Consider the following 12,862-nt stretch of genomic DNA (forward strand, 5'->3'; position numbering starts at 1 on the left):
ATGAGAAATGGGAGAGCCCCACTATAGATCCTTGGAAGAAAATATGGGATAAAAGGTACAGGATCAATAAGAAAAATCATTGCAGATTCTCCAATGAAATAAAGAGAAACAAACTGAACAGGAATGAAAAGTCCCACTAAGTCAGTTAAAGGAGAGAAACTTTGAAGCAGAATTTCATGGCTTACCACATCAAAACGCAATTTCAAATTAACATCAGGTAAGATTAGGAGCGTTATGTGATTATGGTATAATATGAAGATTTGACTCATCAAGTAGTTTTTCCAATGATAGTTTTGGGACAGGCCATGCTTGCATGCTAGCACTGAGTTCAAACAAAGTGTCTCTGTGGCACTGCATTCTTGGCCACATTCTGAAGGGTTTTTAAACTTGCTGTTTGAATGGAAGTAGTTTTAAAACTGAGATCCTGGACTGCCAATCTGGGTCAAATTTGAGAGACATTTTGAATAAAGTCAAAGAAACCAAACAAACGCAAATATATTTTTTCTTCACTACAACTCACGGTGCTAACAACTATTTTTCATCCACAATGCAGATTTTTAATGACTATTTAATTTAAGTGGCGCATTATCCCAGCTTTTTTCCACTGTGGGTCCATTAGAGGATAGTCAAAAGGAACAAAGCAGTAAGTATGAAATATAAACAGATAGAAATGAATCGGGGGGTATGTGATTCATGGCCACAGCTTAGCCACTTCTGCCATACTCAGTGTATGCAAATGTATGCAGTAATTACCAGGAGAGATTATCAAACCCAATGCATGATGCAGCGCAACCCAATGGCCCTTGAATAGAAACAGAGACAGAAAACTAGGATAGTCCAAGTGCAGTTGAATACCTCTGTGTTCTTGTGTTCATTAGACACTCATTACTTTATTTAATCAGAAGTCATTATATGGCTTATTCCAAAATGAGCATGTTTGTGCTCCAGTTAATTTATGTCGTCCCTGTGGATCATTGGATTTTGTGTTATGATAACGCTGATTGGGAAAGATAAAAGGGAAGGAGAAATGATGCCAATAATCTGAATGAGCATCAAAGTCATACCCAAGTTGAGGTGTGAGTTGCCAAATGTTAATAGGTTATACATTAAGAATTACACATGATTTGCACTTAGTTCTTGCTACCTGCGCAGCATGTGTGGGAGAAACACAGCTCAGCCCATAGTGAGTCTGCATAATGTCAACAGGAACAGGAGGGCTTCAACTCAATAATGTGATGGTCGACTGGTCCAGACTGGAATTGGAAACCCTTGATGAAAAGACTTTCAAGTATTGCATATTGTCAAACTTGAAAGAATCTTAAAATTTGATCAAAACTATATTTAACATTTCAACAAAAAAGTTGAGGATGTCAGAATACAAATCTCTTGAAGACTCCAGCAAAAAAAAATCAATTTACAAAAATGAATGCTGCAGTCTGGTGTTAATAAGGCTATGCAGAGGATATGCAGAGGAATTATTTGATATTAAATATAGACTCAATTTGAAAAGATAATTCCAAATTAGCACCATATACTTGGTGTCAGCTATATTGCTATTTTATCATCAAATCTTTTCTTCATTTGGATGCAGAAGCAAACTTACCCCTTCACTTGGGTTTCTCATTGTTAACAAAAATAAAACTGTCCTCAGTGTTCACTCCTTGTGTGCTGCAAATTGAGGTCTCTGAGCACTGTTATTTCTCTAATCTTCAAATGGTAGAGTAGACTCTTATTAGACTTAAAATGGTCCTTCTCCCAAACAAAAAAACAGCCTTCATTTATCTAACATTGACACTTAAATTAACCATATGGCTCATTATGTTTAACTATTGGATATAAAGCCAACTTTCAGCCTTCTGTGCATCAAATTATTATGTATTTAACTTGCATAATCACAATCATACGTTGCTTCAAGATGAATCATATTGGGAGTTGAAAGTTAACTCTGTTTCTCTCTCCATAGATGCTGCTAGATCTATTGTGATTCTTTAGCACTCTGTTTTCATTCCAGATCTCCAACATCTGTGGTAATTTGCTTTTATTTTGACTCTGGGCATCTTGCTAGATGTGGCTCACGTGAGACATTTGAAGACTCAAAACACCTTGTCAGGATGTTTTGAATAAAACTGCTTTGTATTTACATTCTGCCCAGTCCCCCTGTCTTATTCAAGTCTATGGACCAAAGACGAGGCTACGTTTTTCCACACTTACAACAAAGTTATTCATTAGGTACAATGGGACGTTGCAGAGAACAATGCCATTGTTACATGAAACATTTGCACGTGTGCCTCCTTTCTCCAGTGGCAGCATCTGGGAGAGATTAGGGATCTGTTAGTAGTTTAGTGTAGCTTGGGACTCAGGAGTCTGCAGTTCATCTCCACACAATAAACAAGTCACTTGCATTTAACATGAAGCTAACATCAAACTTGTTAGCAAAGGGAAAAATATATATATTGTGGTTTCATTCAGCCTGCAGCAAGGGACTAGCGCTAGGCACCATGATTTACACAAGATTATCTATTTCTACTTGTGCCATGCTTAGTTTATAGAAATACAATTATACCTCTTCATTCCAATTCAGGAACAATTAATGATGTTGTTTTGATATTTTAAATGTTTCCTCTTTTCTCGCGGGTTTTAATTTTATTGTCTAAGTGGCGAGAGTTAAAACTATAAATTCTGCTCCATTTTGCTTTATCAGAATTCATTCTGAATTAGAGAATGGGTGTGGAACCTTGTTCAAACTTGGGAAGGAGCTTCACAAGTACTAACTAGCCACTCAATGATACCGGTTGCCACTGACTCTGTATACTTGATGGGTGTGTGATGAACCCAGAACCAAAGGCATTCCCGTGTGAGGACGCACTGTGCGACAGTAAATCTGTTCTGCCCCAAACTTTGTTTGACTGAGTAACAGGTCTCACGGGCTTATTTTGATAAATTAACCCAACAGATAGCTGATGCTCAGAATTACAAAGTGGGAACACTGCGCCTGTAAAAATCCACACAGTTTCCGAATGTCACCAGCGTTGATCGGGAATCTAATACCTAGATTGAATGAACAGTGGGTAACATTTCTGGGTCTTGACGGGTGGAACAGGGTCGCGCGGTTGCTAGAGGGTTGTTTCCTACATTAAGGAATACTATCGGAAATCTGCCCTGAAGCCTAACTGCTCTCTTAGTCTGCGGGGTTGGACTGCCTGTTTTCTCAGTCATTACTGAATGCTGGTTCCGCGCAAATCTCCCCGAAACAGCGTCGGAAAGAGACTCCTCTCGAGTTTTGGCATGTGTTGGAGTGTTCTACTGAACAAGTTGAGGGAATGTGAAAAGCAGACCGCGTTATGTCACATCACCCGGTGGAAATAAATACTTAATGCCGTGAAAGGATACATCAGATCCCAGATTCAATGGACGAGAGAGAGAGTATTTTGTTCAGTGTTCATTGTGAACAGTTGGCTTTCAGAACAGTGAAAGAGGGGGGGGGGGGGGAGGGTCCAGAAGATAGAGGACAGAGGACGGGCAGCTCAAAGCTGAATCTCAGCACGGTTCATTCGGGGCTGGGCGTTGCTGAACTATGCAGGGCTGTTTTACCAAGTTCACACGTCCTTGACCGCCCTGTTGACACAAGCATTTTAAAACCCGAAAGAACTGCGGATGCTGAAAATCAGAACCCACGAACAGAAATTGCTGGAAAAGCTCTGCGGAGAGAAACCAGAGTTAACGTTTCGGATCCCGGGACCCTTCCTCAGAATTGAGGCATGACTTTTTCCAGCAGTTTCAGTTTTTTGTTTCTGTTTGCATTAAAAGTTGGATCCCATTTCGCCTGTTCCTGCCTTTTATTTTTGTCCTAAAGTTCGCTTCATTCGATTAAAGTGGAAGGTCACCCCCTCGGTTTTCCAGCGGGCTGGATGAGCGAGTCGTGCCCCCGGCCGGCAACTGAAAAGGAACCTGGGAAAAAAAAGGGACGAAAAAACTAAAACTTACCCTTCAGCGTCGCAACCTGCGTCAGAGCTTGGGCGTAAGTGGCCGTGTTGAGCAGAGTCGTGGGCAAGCAGGAGGGGAAGAAAGGGGCCGAAGGGCCTACAGTCCTGCCGAGGCTGAAAGACAAACCCAGCATTAACGGGACCATATTACCCAAACACATCCACCCCCTGCCCCCCCCCCCCATCTCCCCAACTTCAGATTCGCCCCCCTTACTTCTGTTGCATTTCCAAGGATTCCTTTTTGCCCCGAATCGGCTCCATGGGAGAGGGGGAATTTAGATTTCTCATGGGCGGCGAACCCTCGGCTGCAATCTCCTTCCCACCTTCTTGATCGGAATTGCCCCTCTCCGTTTTCCTCCATTTCGCCCTTCGGTTTTGGAACCAAACCTGTCGGAAAATTGTTTTTAACAAAATCAGCTTTGAGAAGATCTGTAGCTCAGATTGAGCTTCTGGGTGTAAGTTTGCTCGCTGAGCTGGAAGGCTCATGGAAAAAAAAATGCATCCTTACATTTAAAAAAAATACACAAAGTGGACCGTCAGTTCATCTGAGGAACTCTCCCTCTGTGGTGGTCATCTGGAGTAATTTCTGATGCTCAGGGTGTGGGTTAATCAGGGACTCGGCTAACCTTTAAGATTCCTCTTAGATGGAAATACAGGACTTGAAGGGAGGGGTCAAGCGCTTGTCCAAAACGTTGCCTTTTGAGAAAGTGCAATATAATACTGATGGAGCTGATAGAGCTAAGATTTGAATCGAGTCCCATCGCTTCTTGCTCCTTTTTCTGCCATTCCCAACCATTCTCTCAGAACTCCAGCCCAATTCGTTGTAACGGTCAACCCATCAGGAGCGAGGGGGTTTTGTGTTTCCACATTGCGACACCTGGAAAGACGGTGTCTTCCTGTTCATGGACAATGCCCTCCCAAAAAGCAATAAATAGGGATCCGGTTTATGATCTGGAATTCAATCGGTTTTGCCCCGGGATTCCACAACTCAGAACTCTCCCCCACCCCCCCCACCAGCTACGTATATGTGGGCGATTGAAATCGCAGTTAGCTCCACAAGGATATTAATGACTTTATAATCAGGTAAACTTGGGTCAGTTAAGTGTGGACCAGATGCAGACAACTTCTTGCATCGTAATTGAATGAAGGTCGCTGGCTATAACAACATTTAATTGAGCAATTTTTCATTATCATATTTTAATGACTTTCTGGTGACAGTTAGCCTGCTTCTGAGTAACATGCATGATGAAGTCGTTTATTTCCTATTTAGTGATTATTTGACAACATCAGCCTCGATTAAGGCTCGGCTTTCTAACGCATTAATCATATTTTAGTGGGTTACTGAATCTTTGCAGCGTTTTATATTTGTGTGTGTGTGTGTGTGGGGGGGGGGGGGGAGGTGATTTTTGTTTTCAGTTATTTTTTTGCCTTCAGTAAGGGACAGGGGATAAAAGGACAATTCAAAAGATTCTGCTAGTGTTGGCAGAATAATTGTCTCAATTTGCTATCTCACCCTTACACCTTCTAGCATGAAGTCGTGATCCGCCCGTCCTGAATGCGCTCTAATTGCTGCATTTATCTTCATCTACAGCTCCTTCCCCAGCAGTAGACATTCAGTGAGCACTTCAAACTATATCAAAACCAGGATCCCATTCGAAAATAATAACACGCCTCCGTGTGAACGCCGCTTCATGCCTAGATTTAATAAGCAGGATCCCTTAATCCGTTTAAGGAAGAATAATCTGTTTACAATCCCTAATTTAGAGCAATGAATACCATTATCTCGCTTCATTTATTGTGTTTTAAACGATAGCACCATGACCCTCGGGGACTCGAGTCAAACTATTATAATACTTACAATTACGTTGGCTCATAGATCTCACCCTGTGCAAATCTGAAAGATTAATAAATACGGGTGTGCAAAGTCTCGTATTAAAATGGGGAGGAGGGGAGGGGATGTTGATGCATCAACATTCAGACCTGAGTGCCCACATGTATGCAGCTAAGAGACTTGCCAACTCGACTTGCAAGTTTAGCTTCCTGCTTTTATTCAGTTCAATCTCAAAATCAGTTTGGGTTCCAATTTTAAAAGGTAGTTCGAAGTTTTTTTTCCGAGGCAAGGAAATGGATGTGCATTGATGTAATTTAGTGCCTCAGAGACACGGACAAATTAGTGTAGAACATTATCACTAGTTAATTATGAATGACCGATTAATCAACCTAATCTAATATTCCACATTATGTTGACGTTATTAAAGTGCATCACATAAATGACAGATAGTCTTTCATTTGTTTTATCTCTAGCCAAATATGCACTTTACACTGACAGTCGCGTAAAGTCTGAACGCTCAGCTTTTTTTAAAAAGATGATTTACCTGAACTCTTGCTTCAGTGAGATTTATCTTCATTGCGAGCTCTTCCCTGGTGAATACGTCTGGGTAATGCGTCTGTGCAAAAACGGCCTCTAAAGCTTCTAACTAGAGAGAGAGAGAGAGAGTGGGTGAGTGTCTGGGAGAGAGAAAGGGAGAGAGGGAGAGAAAGAGAGAGAGGGTGAGGAGCTGAGAGTGAGAGACAAGGGGAGAAGAGGGTGAAAGAGAGAGAGTGAGAGAGGTGAATGAGAGAGGGGGGAAAGGGAAGGGGGAAGAGAGAGAGGGTGAACGAGAGAAGGTGAAAGAGAAAGGGTGACAGAGCAAGGGTCAGAGAGAAAGAAAGAGTGGTTCAGAGAGAGTGATTTAGAGAGGACAGCGTAATTTCATCTTTGAAAAAAAATACCCAAAAGGAGTCGTCAGTCAACACCGCAAACAGTTGTGATTCTCACACAAACACAAACAGGAAATGCTGGGAAATCTCAGCAAGTCTGGCAGCATTTGTGGAGAGAAATCAGAGTTAATGTTTCGGGTCGAGAGGCCCCTTCCTCAGAACTGGTCACTGGGCCTGAAACATTAACTCTGATTTCTCTCCACAGATGCTGCCAGACCTGCTGAGCTTCCCCAGCAATTTCTGTTTGCCTTTCTGATTCACAGCATCCGCGGTTCTCTGGGTTTTTAGTTGGGATTGGAAGTTTCCACAGAAACACAAACGCTGCGAAGAAACGGAAAAAGGCATCTGTGCAGCTGGTCGAGCGGCTGAGGGTTTGTTTTATTCTTCTCTCTCTCTCTCTCTCTCTGACCAGCTTGCTTTTATTTTAATTTCCATTGCCAATGGCCTGGTCATTCAGAGTTTGCTGTGTTTGAGGTGAAATCTCATCAAATCCGCACTTTGCCAGAGTTGGCCGCCAGTGATATTCGATTGGCTGCAGGCAGGAGTCTGGAGAAAACAAAATCAAAACTCTCGGTGGAAGAAGTCTGGCTTTTAAGAGAAAAAAATTCAGTCCCACACAACGCCCTTCATTCCGTTCAAAAAAAATGGGGGGGGGGGTTAATTTGTAGTGGGGTTGGGGAAAATGAGCCCTAATGTTCTCCCGGAATTTGGCAGTCAGTTTTAAGCATTGTTTGCCCCTCAGGGGAGCAGGACAGACCTGCTGGAGGGTAAATGTCGTCCTGTTTCGGCGTTGCTTTCGACGTAAGAAACCGTCATCAAAATCGCTGGTACTGTGTCCGCCGAACCCTCCGGAACTCACTGGGGGAGGAAAAATGCAAAGAGAAGGTTTTTTTTTTAAATTAAAAAAAAGCCTGGACAACGAAAGAGAGAGAGAAAAAAAAGTAAATCTTAAGTCAGATGCATATTATAAATTCGCCCAGCAATAAGCAAAGCCTCAGACCTGAAGGACTTCACCAAACAATCTCAGGAGGCAACTCCAGCAAGAGGGAGATTATCAAGAGCAGCGTCCAGTTTACAAAGGTTGGAATTCCGCCTCACCCCCCAAAAAAAAACAAAGCGCCAGTTCAAATCATTGCCCTAAGTGTTCGAGCCCCTTACCAGGATATTTCAAAGCCAACCCTCAAGGCTATTTGGCCCCTGTTTGATTTGATTGTCCGTCGCCTGCTGACTGTTTTTAACCTTCCAAGTCTCCGGCTGGCAGAGGGTGAGTATTCCCACACACCCCCCCCCCCCCCGCCACCACTCGCTCCTCTTGTTTGTAATTTGTTTGCAAAACAGCATAAAAGATTGATGCAGACCTTTTAGGGAAGGGAGGAGCGTGACCACCTTCCCAAAGCTTTGATAAGAAGCATGACACCAACCATCTGCGATGGTAAAAGCCTATTTTAACCCTCAGGCTAAACAAAAAGGGTTCGTGTGTGTATGTATATACAGAGGGAGGAAGCAGGTGGCAATATACTGCTGGGACCGGCACTCGCTTTTCCTAGCACCAAAACACAGCAGAACACAGGAGAGCAATGCGATAGACTTTACCTATTGCAATGTTGGACGTGTCAGTAGTACCACAAAATATCCAAGTGGTTTCAGATTAAAATAAAACTTATGATAACGGTACACATAACAAAACGTAAGGTCCTAGATGGGACGTGTACATTGCCCTAATCTATCCATAGGATGTGGGAACAAACTGTTACAAGCTTCAGCCGCCGTCGATTGTCCGCCAACGTTGCATCTGTCAGAAATGCTACCTCCCCAATGCTCGACCGCGTGTAGTTGCACATAGTTTGACACAGTTACAGGCTCAGCAAATCACGACGTTAAAACGGGGAGATGTGAAAAGTTGGAATCGCCTGTTAACGCTGGTTTGAATAATGTCGAAGGTAAAATCAAACAGATTGTAAACAGATTACGGGGGCGTTTCGTGTTGACTTTGTCAGCCTTCGTTCCTCAATCGGGTGTCTGCGATTGTGTGCCTGTGTGTGCAATATGTCATACATTCTATACACAGGAGATCAGGCGGAGGATAGGTAATGAATTTACAACTAAACATACGTACAGGAATTGGTCCGGTAACACTCGCCATCTAACTGCGGTGGACAGTGGAAATAAAACATTGTGGAGTCTGTAACAAAACACAGGAGCCAGTCAGCTGCTTCTGAGGCAAAGTTTAGACCGCCAGAGAAAGAGAGAGAGAGAGAGAATAACAAGGCAATTTGACATCTGCTTCCGCTACAATCTAGAAACAAAAAAAGACAAACTGTGAACTGTACCTGAAGCCGAGCAGATAGCGGAGCTGGGATGGAGTAGGGTTCCTGGCAGAGATTACCTAGCCATCAGCAAGGATCTGACCAAATGTCTTTATCTGTCTAACATGCCCAACCGCTCGGCAACTTGCTTTTATAATCTCTCGCATAATTGGCCTTAATCTAATTATTTCCAGCGTTGTCTTCTGTGAGTAACTTCGATAGGTCCCTTGGGTTTTGCCAAAATGTGCACGTGGTCCAGGACGTCATTTCTCTCTCTCTCTCTCCCTCTTTCTCTGAGCAGAGCGGAATTTTCCTCCCCCCCCCCCCCTCCCCTCCCCTCCCCCCCCCCCCCCTCCCCTCCCCTCCCCTCCCCCCCACTCTCTCGTTCATTCTTCGGAGCGCCAAATGAAAACATTGCTTAAAATATCCTGCCGCTGGTTCTCGGGGAACGCGAGCAGACATCCGCGCTGCTGCTGATGGTTGCCCTCCCCAGTCTCCACGCCTCCACTTGAAAGGAGAAATATTGTTGCTGATCTCACACTCGGATTGCACCGTTGCCAGTTTGAAATCGGTGGGTTGTTCCACAATGTGAGTGAGGCTTTAGCAGAAGTACAGGCGTTCGCTCACTCCCTCTCTCACTGTCGCGTCCCCAAATTTTGACTTCCAGCCCAACAGGGGGGAGGGAGTTCCAGCAATTTATTTTGCTCCCCCTCTCTCCATATACAATGGACTGGGGAGCTTTAAAATCCATCAACATATGCTCAAGCGCATTAGAGGGGACAAGACAGCTCACCTTCTGCAAATAAGTACTGGCTGAGATTTTTAACTTAGAGATGGGGAAATCACATAAAAAACCCAGCAAGTATAATGGTGCATAATTGGTTCTGTAATAGCATTACACAAGGATAATAGGCTGTTACAACCCCCTACCCTATTAAGCGTTTCCCTGGCGTAAAGCCTTTATGATATTAAGGGGTGGTGGAGGGGGTGAGCGTAATGATATCTTGGTTATTAAATGCGTGTAATTAATTTATACACCGCAGAAAATAAAGTTGCTTTATGACCTCTGCAAGACGCTCAGAGTCAGACAACTGTTGAGAGGGGTTCCCTTCCTTCCTGCCTCGCCCCAGCCCCTCCCTCTTGTCCTGGCCATGTGGGCTTTAAGGAAAACAGAGGTATCGAGCTATTGGCAACTTACCGTGAGGCAAGAGTAATCCAGTGGCCGGTCTGAACTGGCCTGCAGAGAATTCGTACGTGAATCTTCACCTCATCCACGCTGTTCATTGGGTCACCAGTCCTCGACTCTTTAACGAGAAGTATTAATATGATTTACAGCTCAATTCCGCCGATCGAACGAAGAAAATGATGTTTGGTGTTGGAAGTGGTAATTAAATAATAATAATGACAGAGATCCACTCCTTTCCACCGCCCCCCCCCCCCCCTCCACACACACCTTTCCCGGAATGTACAGTGGTCAGAGGGCATGCCGGCTCCCGGCCTGATCTAACACACACTCACTCGGTCCTGCACTCTCTCCAGCGGGAAGTTCAATGCAAACACTCAAGCAGCCTGCAGAAAAGGAGGCAAGACTCATCCGCAGCCAGAACAAAACAAAGATGAGCAATTGGTCCTGGAAGATGTTGTGTTGGTTGTGAACACTAATTTTAAACAGGCAAGCGCCGATAGAAAAGGGTATCCGTTGTGTGTTGTATATAAATATGCTCAAATTGTTCTAAGGAATTTATGTTTTTAAAAATATACCTTATTCATAAAAAACATCTTTATGTTCAGACACAACTACTGAAACAGTTCTGTGTGATCTTTAGAAACATTCGAATCATTTCCCACAATTGTTCTAAGGAATACTTCATTCATTTTGTTTTAGAAAAGAGAGCTTCCAGAACAAACTATTTTTTTTTACACGCCTCCTCAATATAAGTAGCATATTAGTCAAGGTGACTGGCTTTAATTTCATCTAACCTCTTTATTCTAGGTGCCCTGCAGCCTCACAATGTTAATTGGCTTGGGGTACACGGGTCAGCGGTTAAAACTGAGCAAATAAATCCTCCCGCTCGCTTTTCCTCGCTCAGAAAGTTAGCGTGGCTTTGGGATTGTTGGAATTAGTCAGTACGGGACAGTTAAGGCGAACATTCCACTGCCAACTTACCTACACAACCATGCTGCAGCTGGGGACTTTGTAAAATATGACCACTGTAAAATGTGGTGAAATATGTCTGGTTGAAACGAAGATCAAACGTGTTGGCCCAGACCAGGTACAGAAGACCATTGGCAATGCCATTCGAATCATTGCCGATTTTATAAGAAAAAATACAAACTATTTTTGTTAGTTCGAATCATCGCCCGAGTTGAAGTATTGGAGCTAAATTGCATCTTCAGGAGCCCTTGCTGGGGAAGAGGAAGCTCGGCTGTGAATTGCAATGGATTCCAAACATGTCAGTCGTTCGAATGTGACCACGAGCCTTTGGGAATCCCTCTGTGAGTGATTCCGCCCTCGGAGGTCCCCCAAGGTGCACGTGTCTCGTAAAGAGCGTCCCCAGTGTCGTCCTCGGAGCTCCGCAGAATGGGTGCCTTCACATCAGCGTCAGTGCAGGTTGTGATAGAGCTCAACACAAACCCCAAAGAGCTGTGGATGTTGGAAATCAGAATAGAGCTCATTGTACCACTCACCCCCCCACCCCCGCCCCGCCCCACACACACACACACACGCAGAGTAATGTGGGGCGTCCGCTTGGGAATGTTACTAGAGAAACCGGGGCTGCTGTTTGCAATGCAGCTTCTACCTGTCCCACGGGCGGTCGGCTTTATCCAATTATTTAAGGAACAGTAAATAGAGGAGCGTGTTTACCCTCGTGCAGTTCAAAGCTTGAATCTCCATCGATGAAGCCTAGTGGCGTACATCCTCACCCACTCGAATAATCAGTTCCATCAGGTTTAAAACATCCGCTGTGGACTGCAACAATGGTTAGTTACATTGACATAGCAAAACGATTCCATCAATATGCCTTGATGGGTCATGGTGTCTGATTCTTTGAAGGCATTTACATTCTGGCCTGTCACAAATTCGGGGCGGGCTGTTCCAATGCTACCGGTGTAGGCCATTCAACCCATCGGGTGTGTTCAATCGGTCCAAAGACATGCTGGCAAATGGGATCAGGATCATAGAATCCCTGCAGTGTGGAAGCAGGCCATTCGGCTCATCAAGTCCTCCGAAGAGCATCCCACCCGGACCCACGACCCCTACCTTTAATCCTGCATCCCCCGTGGTTAATCCCTGCGCATTCCTGGACACTATGGGCAATTTAGCATGGCCAATCCATCAAATATGATTAATCACAAAAAAACAGAACGAGGCCAGTCGGACTCGAAATGTTAACGCTGTTTCTCTCTCCATAGATGCTGCCAGACCGGCTGGCTTTCCCAAGTAATTCCTGTTCTTGTTTCAGATTTCCAAGCCCCTGCACTTTGTTTCATATTAGAATAGTTAGGTGTATTTTTTTTTCCCTGACCGGCGCAGACGCGATGGGCCGAAGGTCATTCTTTTGCTGTGCAGTTAACCTCTACGACTCTGATGTGACTGACATGTATCGTAACACCATCTTACCGTGGTTGGTTCTCTAACCTTCGGTTGCCCATTTTTAGTACAAATCTGACAAACTGTGTTTTGCCAGTTTTGGGGCGGCTCGGTGGCTCAGTGGTTAGCACCGCTGCCTGACAGCACTGGGGTCCCTCGGTCTGTGTGGAGTTTTCACATTCTCCCCGTGTTTGCTCCGGTTTCCTCCCACAATCCAAAGA

At 44.3% G+C, this 12,862-nt stretch overlaps 1 protein-coding gene across 2 annotated transcripts in view; it reads right to left on the reverse strand.

Annotated features, from left to right (window-relative positions):
• drgx (dorsal root ganglia homeobox) overlaps window positions 1-11,677 on the reverse strand; it is a 14,869-nt gene extending 3,192 nt beyond the window's left edge. Inside the window, exons 1-7 of one of the 2 annotated variants that reach the window (XM_072583199.1) lie at window positions 11,217-11,677; window positions 10,248-10,353; window positions 8,860-8,925; window positions 7,501-7,601; window positions 6,359-6,460; window positions 4,198-4,370; window positions 3,985-4,097 (exon numbers count right to left, since the gene is read on the reverse strand). In XM_072583199.1, the coding sequence (XP_072439300.1) occupies window positions 3,985-4,097; window positions 4,198-4,370; window positions 6,359-6,460; window positions 7,501-7,601; window positions 8,860-8,917 (547 nt within the window). In that variant the 5' untranslated portion in view covers window positions 8,918-8,925; window positions 10,248-10,353; window positions 11,217-11,677. Of the gene's footprint in view, window positions 1-3,984; window positions 4,098-4,197; window positions 4,371-6,358; window positions 6,461-7,500; window positions 7,602-8,859; window positions 8,926-9,073; window positions 9,287-10,247; window positions 10,354-11,216 lie in introns of those variants that run through there. The other variant, XM_072583198.1, reaches the window with a different exon arrangement.
• Between the last annotated feature and the right edge of the window lie 1,185 nt (window positions 11,678-12,862).

This window comes from Chiloscyllium punctatum, chromosome 13, assembly GCF_047496795.1.
Source record: "Chiloscyllium punctatum isolate Juve2018m chromosome 13, sChiPun1.3, whole genome shotgun sequence".
Classification (NCBI taxonomy): domain Eukaryota; kingdom Metazoa; phylum Chordata; class Chondrichthyes; order Orectolobiformes; family Hemiscylliidae; genus Chiloscyllium; species Chiloscyllium punctatum.